The sequence below is a fragment of the Microcaecilia unicolor genome, chromosome 4 (genome assembly GCF_901765095.1).
Source record: "Microcaecilia unicolor chromosome 4, aMicUni1.1, whole genome shotgun sequence".
NCBI lineage: Eukaryota > Metazoa > Chordata > Amphibia > Gymnophiona > Siphonopidae > Microcaecilia > Microcaecilia unicolor.
Genome location: NC_044034.1, coordinates 237,165,810 through 237,178,932, shown reverse-complemented (window position 1 = coordinate 237,178,932; position 13,123 = coordinate 237,165,810). Strand labels below are relative to the sequence as shown.

At 44.4% G+C, this 13,123-nt stretch overlaps 1 protein-coding gene across 1 annotated transcript in view; it reads left to right on the top strand.

The window, feature by feature from the left end:
- The window catches only part of PCCA (propionyl-CoA carboxylase subunit alpha), a 1,085,625-nt gene that overhangs the window by 494,174 nt on the left and 578,328 nt on the right, over positions 1-13,123 (top strand). Inside the window, 1 exon segment of the mRNA XM_030201346.1 lies at positions 1,258-1,401. Within this exon segment, the coding sequence (XP_030057206.1) occupies positions 1,258-1,401 (144 nt within the window).

Here is a 13,123-nt window from a genome sequence, read left to right as displayed (position 1 = left end):
ATTCTCATTTAGTTTGTATATAGTTTCAGGTTAATATGCGTTACGTCCTCGCAGTTGCGAGGCCCAGTTGACCAATGTTGTTTTGGGTGAGTCTGAATGCTAAGGATTCCCCGCTTGTGAGAATATTAGCCTGCTTGTCCTCGGAGAAAGCGAAGATACTTACCTGTAGCAGGTGTTCTCCGAGGACAGCAGGCTTTATATTCTCACAGTCCTGTCCACCTCTCCTTGGAGTTGTCTTTTTGACATTTTATTTGGTATTTTGCTTTTTGTATTAAACTGAAGTAACGCGGTCGCGCTGCGGGCAGGAAGGCACTCGTGCATACACATTGGAGTGCTGCTCTCACCATAAAAAGCTCTTGTTTTTTTTCTATGGCATATTGCCAAATTGGGCGACACAGGATGGCGTCTACCCACTTGTGAGAATATGAAGCCTGCTGTCCTCGAAGAATACCTACTACAGGTAACTATCTTCGCTTTAGTTGTGAATGAGCTATTAGGTAGGTGGTTTTATTTCACAGGATTTGTAATAGCTGCTTATGGTTTTGATCCATGCACTCTATTTTAAATTGATTTTAATTTGTTTATACATGTAAAAATTATAAATGAATGTACATTTATATTCATAAACACGCCTGGCTATAGTGCAAGAGACTGGTATTCAAGACAGCATCATCCATGCCATTAGCAGCAATTTGCTGATAGCAGAGGGGGACTCTACTGGTTCAACTTAGCTATTGTACATGTTAAACATTATACAGATAAGTCTGGAGGGTTGAAAACTGAAGGGACCATCTGTTCATTTCTGCTACAGTGCGCTGATGTAACCTTACGCTAATCTGGTATCTTGTCAAGACAGGTTAGTGAAAGCAAGCAAGTGAATGAGTTTTGAATTAAGCCAGTTGTGCAGATAATCATAAACTACCCATTTGTATGTCGTATTAAGTGTAGCAGAACTGGCTTATCTGCTATTTTTTGTACTGCAATTAAAATACTCTGTCAATTGCTGGTTAACTACTGCAAGAATAAACAAATCATACTGTGCAAACTAAGCTTGTAGGATCTAATTCTTTGAAATTGTTTTATTTTGCATGTTTTTGTTGATTTTAAAACCAAATGATCTAGAAGAGAACGTAATTAATTCTTTGTTGTATATAGGATGACCGTCGGTAGCTATTCCATGTTTTGTTTGTTGGTATATTTATTATTGCTGTTTACCGTATTGTTTCACCTACTGATTGACAGTTCTTAACCTTGCAGGTTGAGCATCCCATCACAGAATGCATTACTGGCTTGGACCTAGTCCAAGAAATGATCCGTGTTGCTAAGGGTTACCCTCTCAGGCACAAACAGGCTGATATTCCCATCAATGGCTGGGCGATTGAGTGTCGAGTTTATGCAGAGGTAAAGTGAGAAATGATGGGTGGGTGTTGGTTTTATATTGAGGAATAATATCTAGTTTTAGACATACGTTAAGGTGAAATCAAGGTATTTGTTCTGAGTTGTAACTGCTTCCATTAATGCTATTAAAGAACAGCTTTGCAAAGTATCTTATATAATGTATTTTTTAAACTGTTGTTTCTGCACTATCTCAGGCATGGTTTTTCTTAGTAAAACTTTTAAAGCCTCATAATCACAGTGACTTTGATAACGTTTTGTGTTGCAAACCAGATATATATATCATTCAAATATAATGACAAAGTATTTACTTTATGTAAATGATTCCAGACAAACCTTTACTCAAAACAGTATTTTTTTTATTTATTTCTTTTTTCAGAGTTCTGGTAGCATGGTTAAAGTGAAAATTTAAAAATGAGCTTTCTTATTTGTTGACTGCCTTCCCTTATAGCATTCACATTTTTATGGCTTCACAGCTGAAGTCTTACTTTGAATTATCATCATCATTATTCTTTGTGTGTATAAGCTTAGAAAAGGAAATGGCCTACTGACCAAAATACATTTCAATCAAAATAACCAAAATGTATAATCACAAAGTTGTAATGTTCCTCTTGTCTATTGCCTTTGAAAATCAGCTTATGAGTCAGGGCCAACTTTAAGCAGGGGCAACAGTGGGTGGCTGCACCGGCCCACACTTCTAGGAGTCCTTCGCTTAACTGAGTCAACTTTGTAGCTGGTGGCTGACCAAAAATTAGAGTTGCTTTTCTCTTTCTCTTTCCATTTCCATTTCGTTCTCCTTCCCTGTCTCCTCCTCTCTCACTCCCCCTCCTCTTCCCTCTCCTCCTTGGTAGTTGTGTTCCTCTGCATTGATCCTAGCGGAACTTGACACATGCTATAACACAGATGTCTCACTTCCAATCTGTACGTCATTTCCAACATGCCGTTTCAAATGGCTGCCAGCATTTAAGATAAAAATCTATTATAACCAAAAGAAAATCTTTTAAAAAATGGAAAACTGATTGAAAGAGAAAAAAATGGGAAACAACATAACCACTAGGTTGAGTACAAAGTATTGATTATGCAGACTAAAAAAACAAAATAAAAAGGGGCTTGTTGTACAGACAAACTCATTAAAAAAAAATATCCTTTTCAGGTATATTTGAAACAAGAAGGTTATGAGGGAATCAGCTGGATCATTAGATAATTGAAGGGTAAAAGGGGCACAGGGAGGGCAAGGATACAGTGGAGAGGCTAAAGGGAATATTTTTTTTCTTGCTTCATGGTATCATAGTCACACTTCAGATAAAGACCAGCATGGTCCATCTCATCTACCTAGCAAAGGGGCTGGAGTCATACCTGCTGCTTTTTGCAGAACATACAGGTTACCTCATTGTGCCTTTGTCAAGGTTTATACCACCTACCTTTTCATGCAGCCTACATCCCTCTGCCTTGTTTGAAGAGTTAGTCATTGGCTTTGATCCCATTCTTTTGCTATGTCCATAGGGCTGATTCAAGGGACTGTGGTGTCCTGAGCCAACTTTTGCATTGGTTCCCTCCCCCCCCCCCAAAAAGATCCAGTAGCTCCCGCTGTCTGAATTTACTCCCCCCCCCCCCCCCACCCCAGTGATAAAGGGCACCAATATCTAGAATCCCAGTTGGGCATATCTCCCTCCCCTCTCCCCTATCTGCAGAGGAAAGAAAAGAGAGAGGGGGAGAAGTGCTTTACTGTAATTTGAGCACCCTTTATCACTGGCACCCTGAGCCAGGGCCTTATTTATTTTCAGAGGCTTGATATACCACCATATGCCATGGGGAATGACTTCAAAGCAGTGTACAGCAAGCTGTGTTACATGGAGGGGTTTGGGGTACGGTGAAGGGTAGTATTGGTTGAGCTGGTCCTGTATGTACATATCCTCTGTGTTTATCCCATGCTTTTTTGAATTACATCACTATTTTGTCCTAGCTACATCCATAGAGAGGGGCCACTACCCTTTCCATTAAAAAAATATTTACTGTTGTTGCTTTTGGAACAATAATCTTGTACTCAGCAAACAGAAAGCTGTCATGTGTTGGTTCACAAAGGCACCTCCTATTCCCTCTACTCCTTTAAATCTCTGCAGTACTTCAATTCAGCCAATTAACTCTTTCCAGTATCTAAGACTCTCACCTCACTTTTACTCAGCAAATTTCTCACCTATCCATAACTAGTCCTCCAGCAATTACAGCCAGTCCAACGCTACTTTGATCGAGACACTTTTCACTCCCTCATCCTCTTGCTGTTAGTAACCAGACTTGATTATTGCAATATAATCTACCTAGGCTGCTTACACACAAACCTAAAAGAGCTCAAATCTATACAAAACAGTGCTATAAAATTAATAAGTCATGCATGTGTCCCCTTTGTTCTAGAAATTTCACTGTCTTCCTATCGAGAAACGAATCATATTTAAGTTACTCACACTTGCATTTAAAGCCCACAGATTAGGTCTTCCAGATTACTTAGCATCATTAACCATTTTATATTCCCCTGCTTGCCGCCTTCAGTCAATTAACGACCACCACCTGGTCCTTCTAAGCCCGAAACCTGCCCAACTAGAATTTACTAGACACCATGCTTTTTTTTGCCACTCCTTTCCATTGGAACTCCCTTCCTCTTGCTATTCGTGCTGCACTGTCTTTCAAAAATTTTAAGTCCGGTATAAAAACCTGGCTGTTTAATCAAGCATGTAACATTCCATGACTCACTATGGGAAGATTTGACTCAGGCTCATAGCTCTCCTCCCCCTCCCTCCCTCTCTTGCCCATCCCTTTTCCCTCCTTCTTCTTGCCCATACCCCCTCTCTTTTCCCTTTCATGACACTCCTAATTCAGGTGCACATGATCAAAATCCCTGCTCTTTCCAAACAGTGCTCTAAAAATAGCTCTGGAACAGTACGGGGTTTTACCGCCCCTATGATCAGAGATAATAGCATGCAAATTTAAGCACACTATTATCTCTGATCATAGGGTAAAAGTGTGGGAGGATTGTGCCTGAGCATGCTCTCAAGCACAATCCTTCCGCACTTGTTTGACATGTCCGAGCTATCAAAAACCCAGACCTGTCAAACACAGGAGTTGGAGGTCCGTGGGGGTTTTCCCTTATATGGCGGTGAAGCCCCACCCAGTGCATCCCAGGGTGCACTGGGCAAGGCTGGGCGCTGCCATTTTTAAGATCTGGGAGGGAGTTTACTACTACCTCCTCCGCCACTTAGGTACATAGGGGGTAGGGAAGAGGGCCGCTACACCACCAGGTTGGGGAACTTGTGTTTGCGGCCCACTGGGCCATCAGGACTTTTTTTATTGGGGTGCGAGGTGGGGCTAGGGGAGCTCAAGATCCACCAGAACTTCAGCCCCCTGTGAGCTTGTGTCAGGAGGGAGATCAGGGGGACTGGAAATATTTTCTCCGATTCGTTTTAAATGTACTATTTTGTAGTTTCATTGCATGTCCCCTAGTCCTAGTATTTTTGGAAAGAGTAAACAATCAATTACGTCTACCCGTTCCACTTCCACTCATTATTTTATAGACCTCTATTATATCTCCCCTGAACTGTCTCTTCTGCAAGCTGAAGAGCCCTTGCCGCATTAGCCTTTCCTAATAGGAAGTCATCCCATCCCTTTTATCATTTTCATCACCCTTCTCTGTACCTTTTCTAATTCCACTATATCTTTTTGAGATGTGGTGGCCGGAATTGCATACAGTACTCAAGGTGCAGTCGCACCATGGAGCAATACAAAGGCATTATAATATCCTCATTTTGTTTTCCATTACTTTCCTAATAATACCTAACATTCTATTTGCTTTCTTCGCCGACTCGGCACACTGAGCAAAGGTTTCAATGTATCGTATCGTCGATGATGACATCTAGATCCTTTTCCTAGTCAGTAACTCCTAATGTAGAACTTTACATCAGGTAGCTGTAGTTCAGGTTCCTCTTGCCCACATGCATCACTTTGCACTTGCTCACATTAAACGTCATCTGCCATTTGGATGCCCATTCTTGTAAGCTACTCTTGCAATTTTTCACAATCGTCTTGCGATTTAACAACTTTGAATAACTGTGTGTCGTTATTCCCATATCTAGATCATTTATAAATATGTTAAAAAGCAACAATCCCTGCACAGACCCCTGTGGAACCCAACTATCATCAACCCTTCTCCATTGAGAATACTGAACATTAACCTTACTCTCTGTTTTCTATCTTTTTTTTTTTTTTTTTTTTTTTTTTTTTTTTTTTTATTATTTATTCATTTATTCAAAAAAGAATTTACAAGAAACCTCTTGATTGGAAAGTCTCTACAATCATAATAAAATTTAAAGGAAAAGATTAATACAATGAAATTAAAACAATTCACTTTTAAAGAATAGAGACTCAAGTCCATAATGTAAGGAATCCAAAATGTAGGAAATCAACTGGAGAAAAACGAAGGAATTATTAAAAACAAACAGATATCACACATTCATTAAGTGGAGTTGCATTACTCTTTTCGCTTTCCCTTATTTACCGAGGCTATGAGTGCAGACACATGAGCTGGTTCCATAAATACATATTTTTTCCCCTCAAGTCTTATTATACACTTGCAGGGGTATCTTAAAAAAAAGGTACCCCCAAGTGCAAAACTTCCGGCTTGAGGAGTAAGAATTGTTTCCTCCGCCGTCTTAGTCTCCTTAGAGACATCAGGAAATAGTAGGATTTTAAAGCCTAAAAAAGACTTTTCTTTATTACGAAAAGACAGGCGGAAGATCCAATTCTTATCCGGTAATAGTGCCACAGTCGCTACCAAAGTAGCCGCTGTGGCAAGTTCAGAATCAGTGGTTTCAAGCAAAAGAGAAATATCTATCGGCTTTTCATTTGACTGGTTCAATTCTTTCCAGGTACATAATATGCCAAAGTAAAAGGTGGAATATTTTGTTCAGGTATGTTCAAAATTTTCGCGCATATAGCGCTTTAACATATCAAGAGGAGCTACATTATATATTCTAGGAAAATTAACAAATCTCAAATTATAAGCTTTAGTATAATTATCAAATATTTCAGATCTCATCCTGAGACTGGTCAAGTCTTTTATAATTATTGATTGAGCTGTTTCAAATTTCAGAACTTTTTGGTCAAATTTCTCTTCCAGTTTTTCAATCTTTTCATCTAGGGCTTTAAGCTTCTCTCCTTTTTCTTGTATATCAATTTCCAAGGATTTTATTTTAGGTAACATCTCATTACTTTGTTTTAGAAAAAGCTGTCCCAAATTAGATACCAAGTCCCATAACGTTTCTAAAGTTACTTCTTTCGGTTTTTCCACTAACAATTTAGGTAATTCAAACCTTATGGCCACTTGTTCAGGAGTCCCACTCATTTCTTCGGTTCCTCTCCCCGCATTCCGTGGCGTCTCTGTGGGCAAATTGCCCTCCGTTCCTTGCTCCGTTGTTATTTGAGCTTCCTCTCGATGCTCTTCTGGGTCCTCTAAACCTTCCGGGGTAGACCCTATCGATCCAAGGAGGAAGGAGCTCGCGCCAATCGGCTGGGGAGGTGGTGAGCGCATGGCGGGGCTTAGTGTAACCTCAAGGCCAACGGAGTCCGAGTTCTTCAGATCGTCGGAGTTCCTAGCTGGCAGCGTTCCGCTATCCAAAGCAGCTCCCGACGGTCTCACAAACCTATCCATAGGTCCCGGCAATGAGGAAGGCAACGGGGAAGCTCTAGCCGTCACTCTACCTCGGCGTTTCGGCATTTTCTCCAACAGGTAAAAGTGAGAACCGCCGCGTCTTAATGAAGTGCGTCCATCTTGGATCCCCCCACAGCGTACACTTTTTTGTCTGTTTTCTATCTTTTAACCATTTACTAATCCACAGTAGAGCACTACCTCCTATCCCATGACTCTACAATTTCCTCTGGAGTCTTTCATAAGTACATAAGTAATGCCACACTGGGAAAAGACCAAAGGTCCATCGAGCCTACCATCCTGTCCACAACAGCGGCCAATCTAGGTCAAGGGCACCTGACGAGCTTCCCAAACGTACAAACATTCTATACATGTTATTCCTGGAATTGTGGATTTTTCCCCAAGTTCATTTAGTAGTCCTTTTTAAACTCTGCTAAGCTAACCACCTTCACCACGTTCTCCGGCAACGAATTCCAGAGTTTAATTATGCGTTGGGTGAAGTAAAATTTTCTCCGATGTGTTTTAAATTTACTACAATGTAGTTTCATTGCATGCCCCCTAGTCCTTGTATTTTTTGGAAAGCGTGAACAGACGCTTCACATCCACCTGTTTCACTCCACTCAATATTTTATATAAGTCTATCATGTCCTCCCCTCAGCTGTCTCTTCTCCAAGCTGAAAAGCCCTAGCCTCCTTAGTCTTTCTTCATAGGGAAGTCGTCCCATCCCAGCTATCATTTTAGGTCGCCATTCGCTGCATCTTTTCCAATTCTACTATATCTTTCTTGAGATGCGGGGACCAAAATTGAACACAGTACTCAAGGTGCGGTCGCACCATGGAGCAATATAACGGCATTAAAACATCCTCACACCTTTGTCAAATGCCTTATGAAAATCCAGATACACAACATCAACCAGCTCACCTTTATCCACATGTTTATTCACACCTTCAAAGAAATATAGATTGGTGAGGCAAGATTTCCCTTCACTAAATCCATGCTGGCTTTGTTTCATTAATCCATGCTTATGCATATGCTGTGATTTTTTTCTTTAAAATGGTGACTTCAGGCTCTGTATTTTCCCGGATCATCCATGCTTCAATTTAAAGATAAATTACATATTACTATCAAGTTCATTTTTCAATTCTGTCAATACTCTGGGATGTGTACCATCTGGTCAAGGTGATTTGTTGCTCTTCAGTTTGTCAAATTGTGCCTCTACATCTTCCAGGTTTACAGCAATTTGATTGTTTCTCTGACTTGTCAGCACTGAATACCATTTCTTGCACCAGTATTTCTCCCATATCTTCCTCTGTGAAGACTGAAGCAAAGAATTAATTTAATCTTTCTGCTATGGCCTTGTCTTCCATGAGTGTCCCTTTTACCCCTTGGTCATCCAGCGGTCCAGCTGATTCTTTTGTTGGCTTCTTGCTTTTATTATACCTAAAAAATTTTTTATTGTGTGTTTTCTCTCCAACACAATCTTCTTTTCAAAGTCTTTTTTTGCCTTCGTTATCAGCACTTTGCGTTTGACTTGCTATTCTTTATGCTGTTTCCTATTATTTTCAGTCTGATCCTGCTTCCATGCTCTAAAGGATTTCTTTTAGCTTTGCCACTTAAATACATGGAATATATGCCTTGGCTTCCAGGATGATATTTTTGAACAGCATCCATGCCCGATGTAAAGTTTTGACCTGCAAAGCTGCTCCTTTAAGTTTTTTTGTTTGTTTTTTCCCACCATTCTCATTTTATCATAGTCTCTTTTCTGAAAGTTAAATGCTAATGTATTTCTGTGTGTAATTTATATCTTGGTATGGCAGTGGCCCACTGGTTACTCTCCTTCCACCAGGTGTCACGGTGGTGTCTGTTTCCTGGTCTGTGCTCACCTCACCCTCTGGTGGCCGGAACCGGTGGCTGCTATGAACTGTCACACGTTCCAGACTTGAGTCCAGTCCGGAACCTCCAGGCTCCAGACTTGCTTTTCTTGTTTGTGCCTGAACAGCACCTGTAGCTGCCTTGTGATTCCTGCAGCTTGAACTTCAGCTGCTGATGGGCTTTATTAGCCACTTGGAAACTTTGTGTTTGCCTTTGCATCGTCTAAGGTCCCTGGTATGTGGGTGTGCTCTGTGCACTTCTGCCTAGTCCAGTTCTAGTCTGAGTTTCTTGCCTGGTTCCAGTTTGTTTGTGTGTAGTTAGCTTTTTTTTTTATTGCATAGTTCCTAGTCTTGTTTCTGGTCTGCATTTCCTTGTCTTGTGTCTGTGTTCCTTTTTAGTGGCTGCTTGGCAGCTTTCAGTCCTGACTCTCGCCTGTCTGTGTTTCTGTCTTATTGGCTGCCTGGCAGCTTTTAGTCCTGACTCTGTTGTGTGTTTCCTGTTGGTATCCAGTTCCTGCCCTGTCCTGTAAGACCTGCCGGCCGCCTACACCCAGGGGCTCAACTCCTGGGGAACGGCGGTCAAGCGCAGGTGAAGTCTAGCTGTTCCTGCTCTGCCTGTCCCAGCTTGTTTGCCTCTGCTGCAACTCCAGTCTGGGGTTCCAGTCCTGTTCTGCCGCCTCTGGTTTGGGGGTGGTTTTGCCTGCCACTACCGCTCCACGGCAGTGGTCCAAGGGCTCACAAACCCTGTGCTTCCGTGAGAAGCCTGACAGAAAGCCGAAGCCATGAGCTTGTTGGACAAGTCCAAGATTGCTGAGTTGACCCGAATTGTACAACAGCAGCAAGGACAGCTGAATCAATTATCCACGGCATTGCAAAATGTCTGCTCCCAGATGCATGCGATGCAGGCGGGCCGCCAGGTTGCTCCTAGCCCAACGGAGTCGGTGGGATCTCCCTTGGGACTTCCGGATGCCCAACCTGCCACGTTTTGATGGTACACCCTCGGCCTGCTGAGGTTTTATTAACCAGTACAGAATGCAAAGGCCATGAGCTCGGCAAGATCATCCTTCCAGCTGGTTTTCTGCCCATGACTTCTTTCTCTGTTGCCAATCCGGGGCTCAGCCCGGGTTCCGCTCCTAGTTCCAGTGTGGATTCCGGTCCCAACCCAGTTTCTGATCTTGATTGTTGGATGACACTCCAGAATTACCACTATAAACTTTGTTCTGATCTAGCCTTGAAGAATACTCCTGAAGCTGCAGCTGAGAGAAAGCATCTCTGGAGGCTTGGGTTCTTTATAAACCCAGTTTCTGCTCTTGACCCTTCTATCACACTCTTCGAGTATTGCTGCAAACCTTCCTTGGATCCAACCCTTTGGGATACTCCTGAAGCGGACGCTGAAAGAAGGCGTTGTGGAAGCCCCATGTTCAGGGCTCGTATGCAGGTTTTGTGGAGCCTTCCGGGTCCCGGTCCAGCTCTGGTTCAGAGTTCAGCTTCTAGCCAAGCCTCTGATTCCAGCCCGAGTGGCACTGCTAGCCAAGCTTCTGACTCCAGTCCTGATTCCCGTCCGAGGCCCAGTCTGAGTTCCAGTTCCAGCCGAGATGCTGACTCCAGCCAAGCTGCTGAGTCTACGCCGAGTTCCAGTTCCAGCCAAGCTGCTGAGTCCACGCCGAGTTCCAGCTAAGCTGCTGAGTCCAAGCTGAGTTCTAGTTCCAGCCGAGATGCTGGTTCCAGGCCGAGTTCCAGTTCCAGCCGAGATGCTGAGTCCATGCCGAGTTCCAGTTCCAGACGAGATGCTGAGTCCATGCCGAGTTCCAGTTCCAGCCGAGATGCTGAGTTTGAGCCGAGTTCCAGCCCTGATGCTAAGTCAAGTTCCAGTTCCAGCCAAGATGTTGAACCCATTCTGAGTTCCAGCTCCAGCCAAGAGGTGAGGTGCAGTCCTGATGCCAGTCCAAGGTCCAGTCTTGACTCCTGTTCAAGCTCCAGGCCAGCTACCCCTGGTCATGTTTTGAAGCTCCTCCGTAGATTTCAGCATTGTTACCCATAGAGACCTGAATTCCCCATGGAGGTCAGGGGGCCTTGATGGGGAGGTACTGTCACGGTGGTGACTGTTTCCTTGTCTGTGCTGACCTCGCCCTCTGGTGGCTGGAACCGGTGGCTGCTATGAACTGTCACACGTTCCAGACTTCAGCCCAGTCTGGTCTGGATCTTCCAGGCTGCCAGACTTGCTTTTCTTGTTTGTGCCTGAACCAGGGGCGTAGCTACGGGTGACCCAGTTTAGCCTCGGGCCCGCCCAAAAGAAGATCCTTACCCTCTGCCACCCCTTCCGCAGCGCTTCTTTTAATGCTGTCGGCGCTGCTGTGCACTGTTTCCCACCCCCGCGGCGGCGCTTACATTTCGCTATGGCGCTGCCTGCCAGCAACTCTACAGATGCGTCACCGACGTCCTGCTCCGGGGCCTTCCGCGTCCAGCCTCCGTAAACAGGAAGTTACATCAGCGCGTCAGAGGGAAGGTCCCGGAGCAGGACGTCGGACGTCAGTGACGCATCTGTAGAGTTGCTGCAGGCGGGCAGCGCCATAGGGAAGTGTAAGCGCCGCCGCGGGGGTGGGAGACTGTGCACAGCAGCCGACAGCATTAAAAGAAGCGCTGCAGGGGTGGGAGAAGTCAGGGTGCTGGCCCAGGAAGGGGAGGGGAGGGAAGGGAACAGAAGGGTGAAGGGTGCTGGACTTGCCAGGGGCAGAGGGTTGGAGGGAAGGGAGAGAGGTTTGGGATTTGCAGAGGGTAGGTTGGAGGGAAGGGGAGAGGGTTGGGATTTGCACAGAGGAGGTTGGAAGGAATGGGAGAGGGTTGGGATTTGCAGAGGGGAGGTTGGAAGGAAGGGGAGAGGTTTGGGATTTGCAGAGGGGAGGTTGGAGGGAAGGGGAGAGGTGCTGGATATGCAGGGGGGTGGAGGGAAAGGGATGTGTTGGATACACAGAGGGTTGAAGTGAAGGGGAGAGGTGCTGGACATGTGGGGGGGGGGGCTGAAGGAGAGGTGCTGGATATGCAAATGATGGCTGAAAGGAAAGCAGACAGATGTGGACCTGCAAGGAGGGCTGGAGCGAAGGGAGAAAGGTTGCTGGACCTATGGGAGGGGTTAGAGGGAAGGGAGAGAGGTGCAGGGAGAAAGAGCCAGATGCATAAGGGGAAGGAAAGAGAGGAAGAGAAGCTGGTTGGGGGGTGGGATCAGAGAGGAGAGGGACACATCGGTGTGGAGGAGGGAGAAAGGGGACATAGGGAAGTATACAGAAGGGAGATGATGGGCATTAGGTGGGAGCATGGGGACAGGGACACAAATGTGAGATGCTGTATGGGGATGGCACATGGGCACAGAGGGGTAATGCCTGACAAGGAGGGGGGACGGGGATATGGAATAGAGATAAAATGCTGGACACTGGAGAGGGGGGTATATGGACACAGAGGGGGGGGAGAGATACCAGACAAGGGGGAGAATAGGAATACAGAAGGGATATGCTGGGCATGGGGTGCATAGGTGCACAGAGGAATGATGATGGATGAGGGGATATGAACACAGGGGAAATACTGGACAAGGAAATATAGGAAAACAGAGAAGGGAGATGGATGATGGACATGAAGAAAGAAGAAATGTCAAATAGGAGACCCTGGCAAGTGAGTTAAGAGAAGACAGAGGGAAGCAGAAACCAGAGACTGGGACCAATATGATTTGAGAAAAAAATGACCAGACAACAAAAGGTATAAAAATATTTTATTTTCAATGTCGTGAATATAACATGTTGGATTTGAAATGTACATCTTGCCAAAGTTGATGTTAAACATGGCTGGGGTCCAGGACAGAAATCTAGGAAAGGACCCCAAAGTCCATTACCAGGCTGCGCCTTCAGCTTCCAGCATGCAGGCTTTCTTTGGCCAAGGAACCAAGCACAATTGCCCTAGTTCCATCCCCTAACACCATCCCTGGCATGTGCCATCTTTATATTTTGCACAGAAGCAAATGCCTTTCTTTTTTGTTGCTCTGGTGTTGTACTACATGTAAGGTCTAGTTTCTTGGGGGTTTCCTTTAATTTATATTTCTAGAGTTTGTGGTCACTTATTCTGTATTTGGCATTTGTGTCTTGTGTGTGTGACTGAGGTATTCTGTTAGCATGAAGTT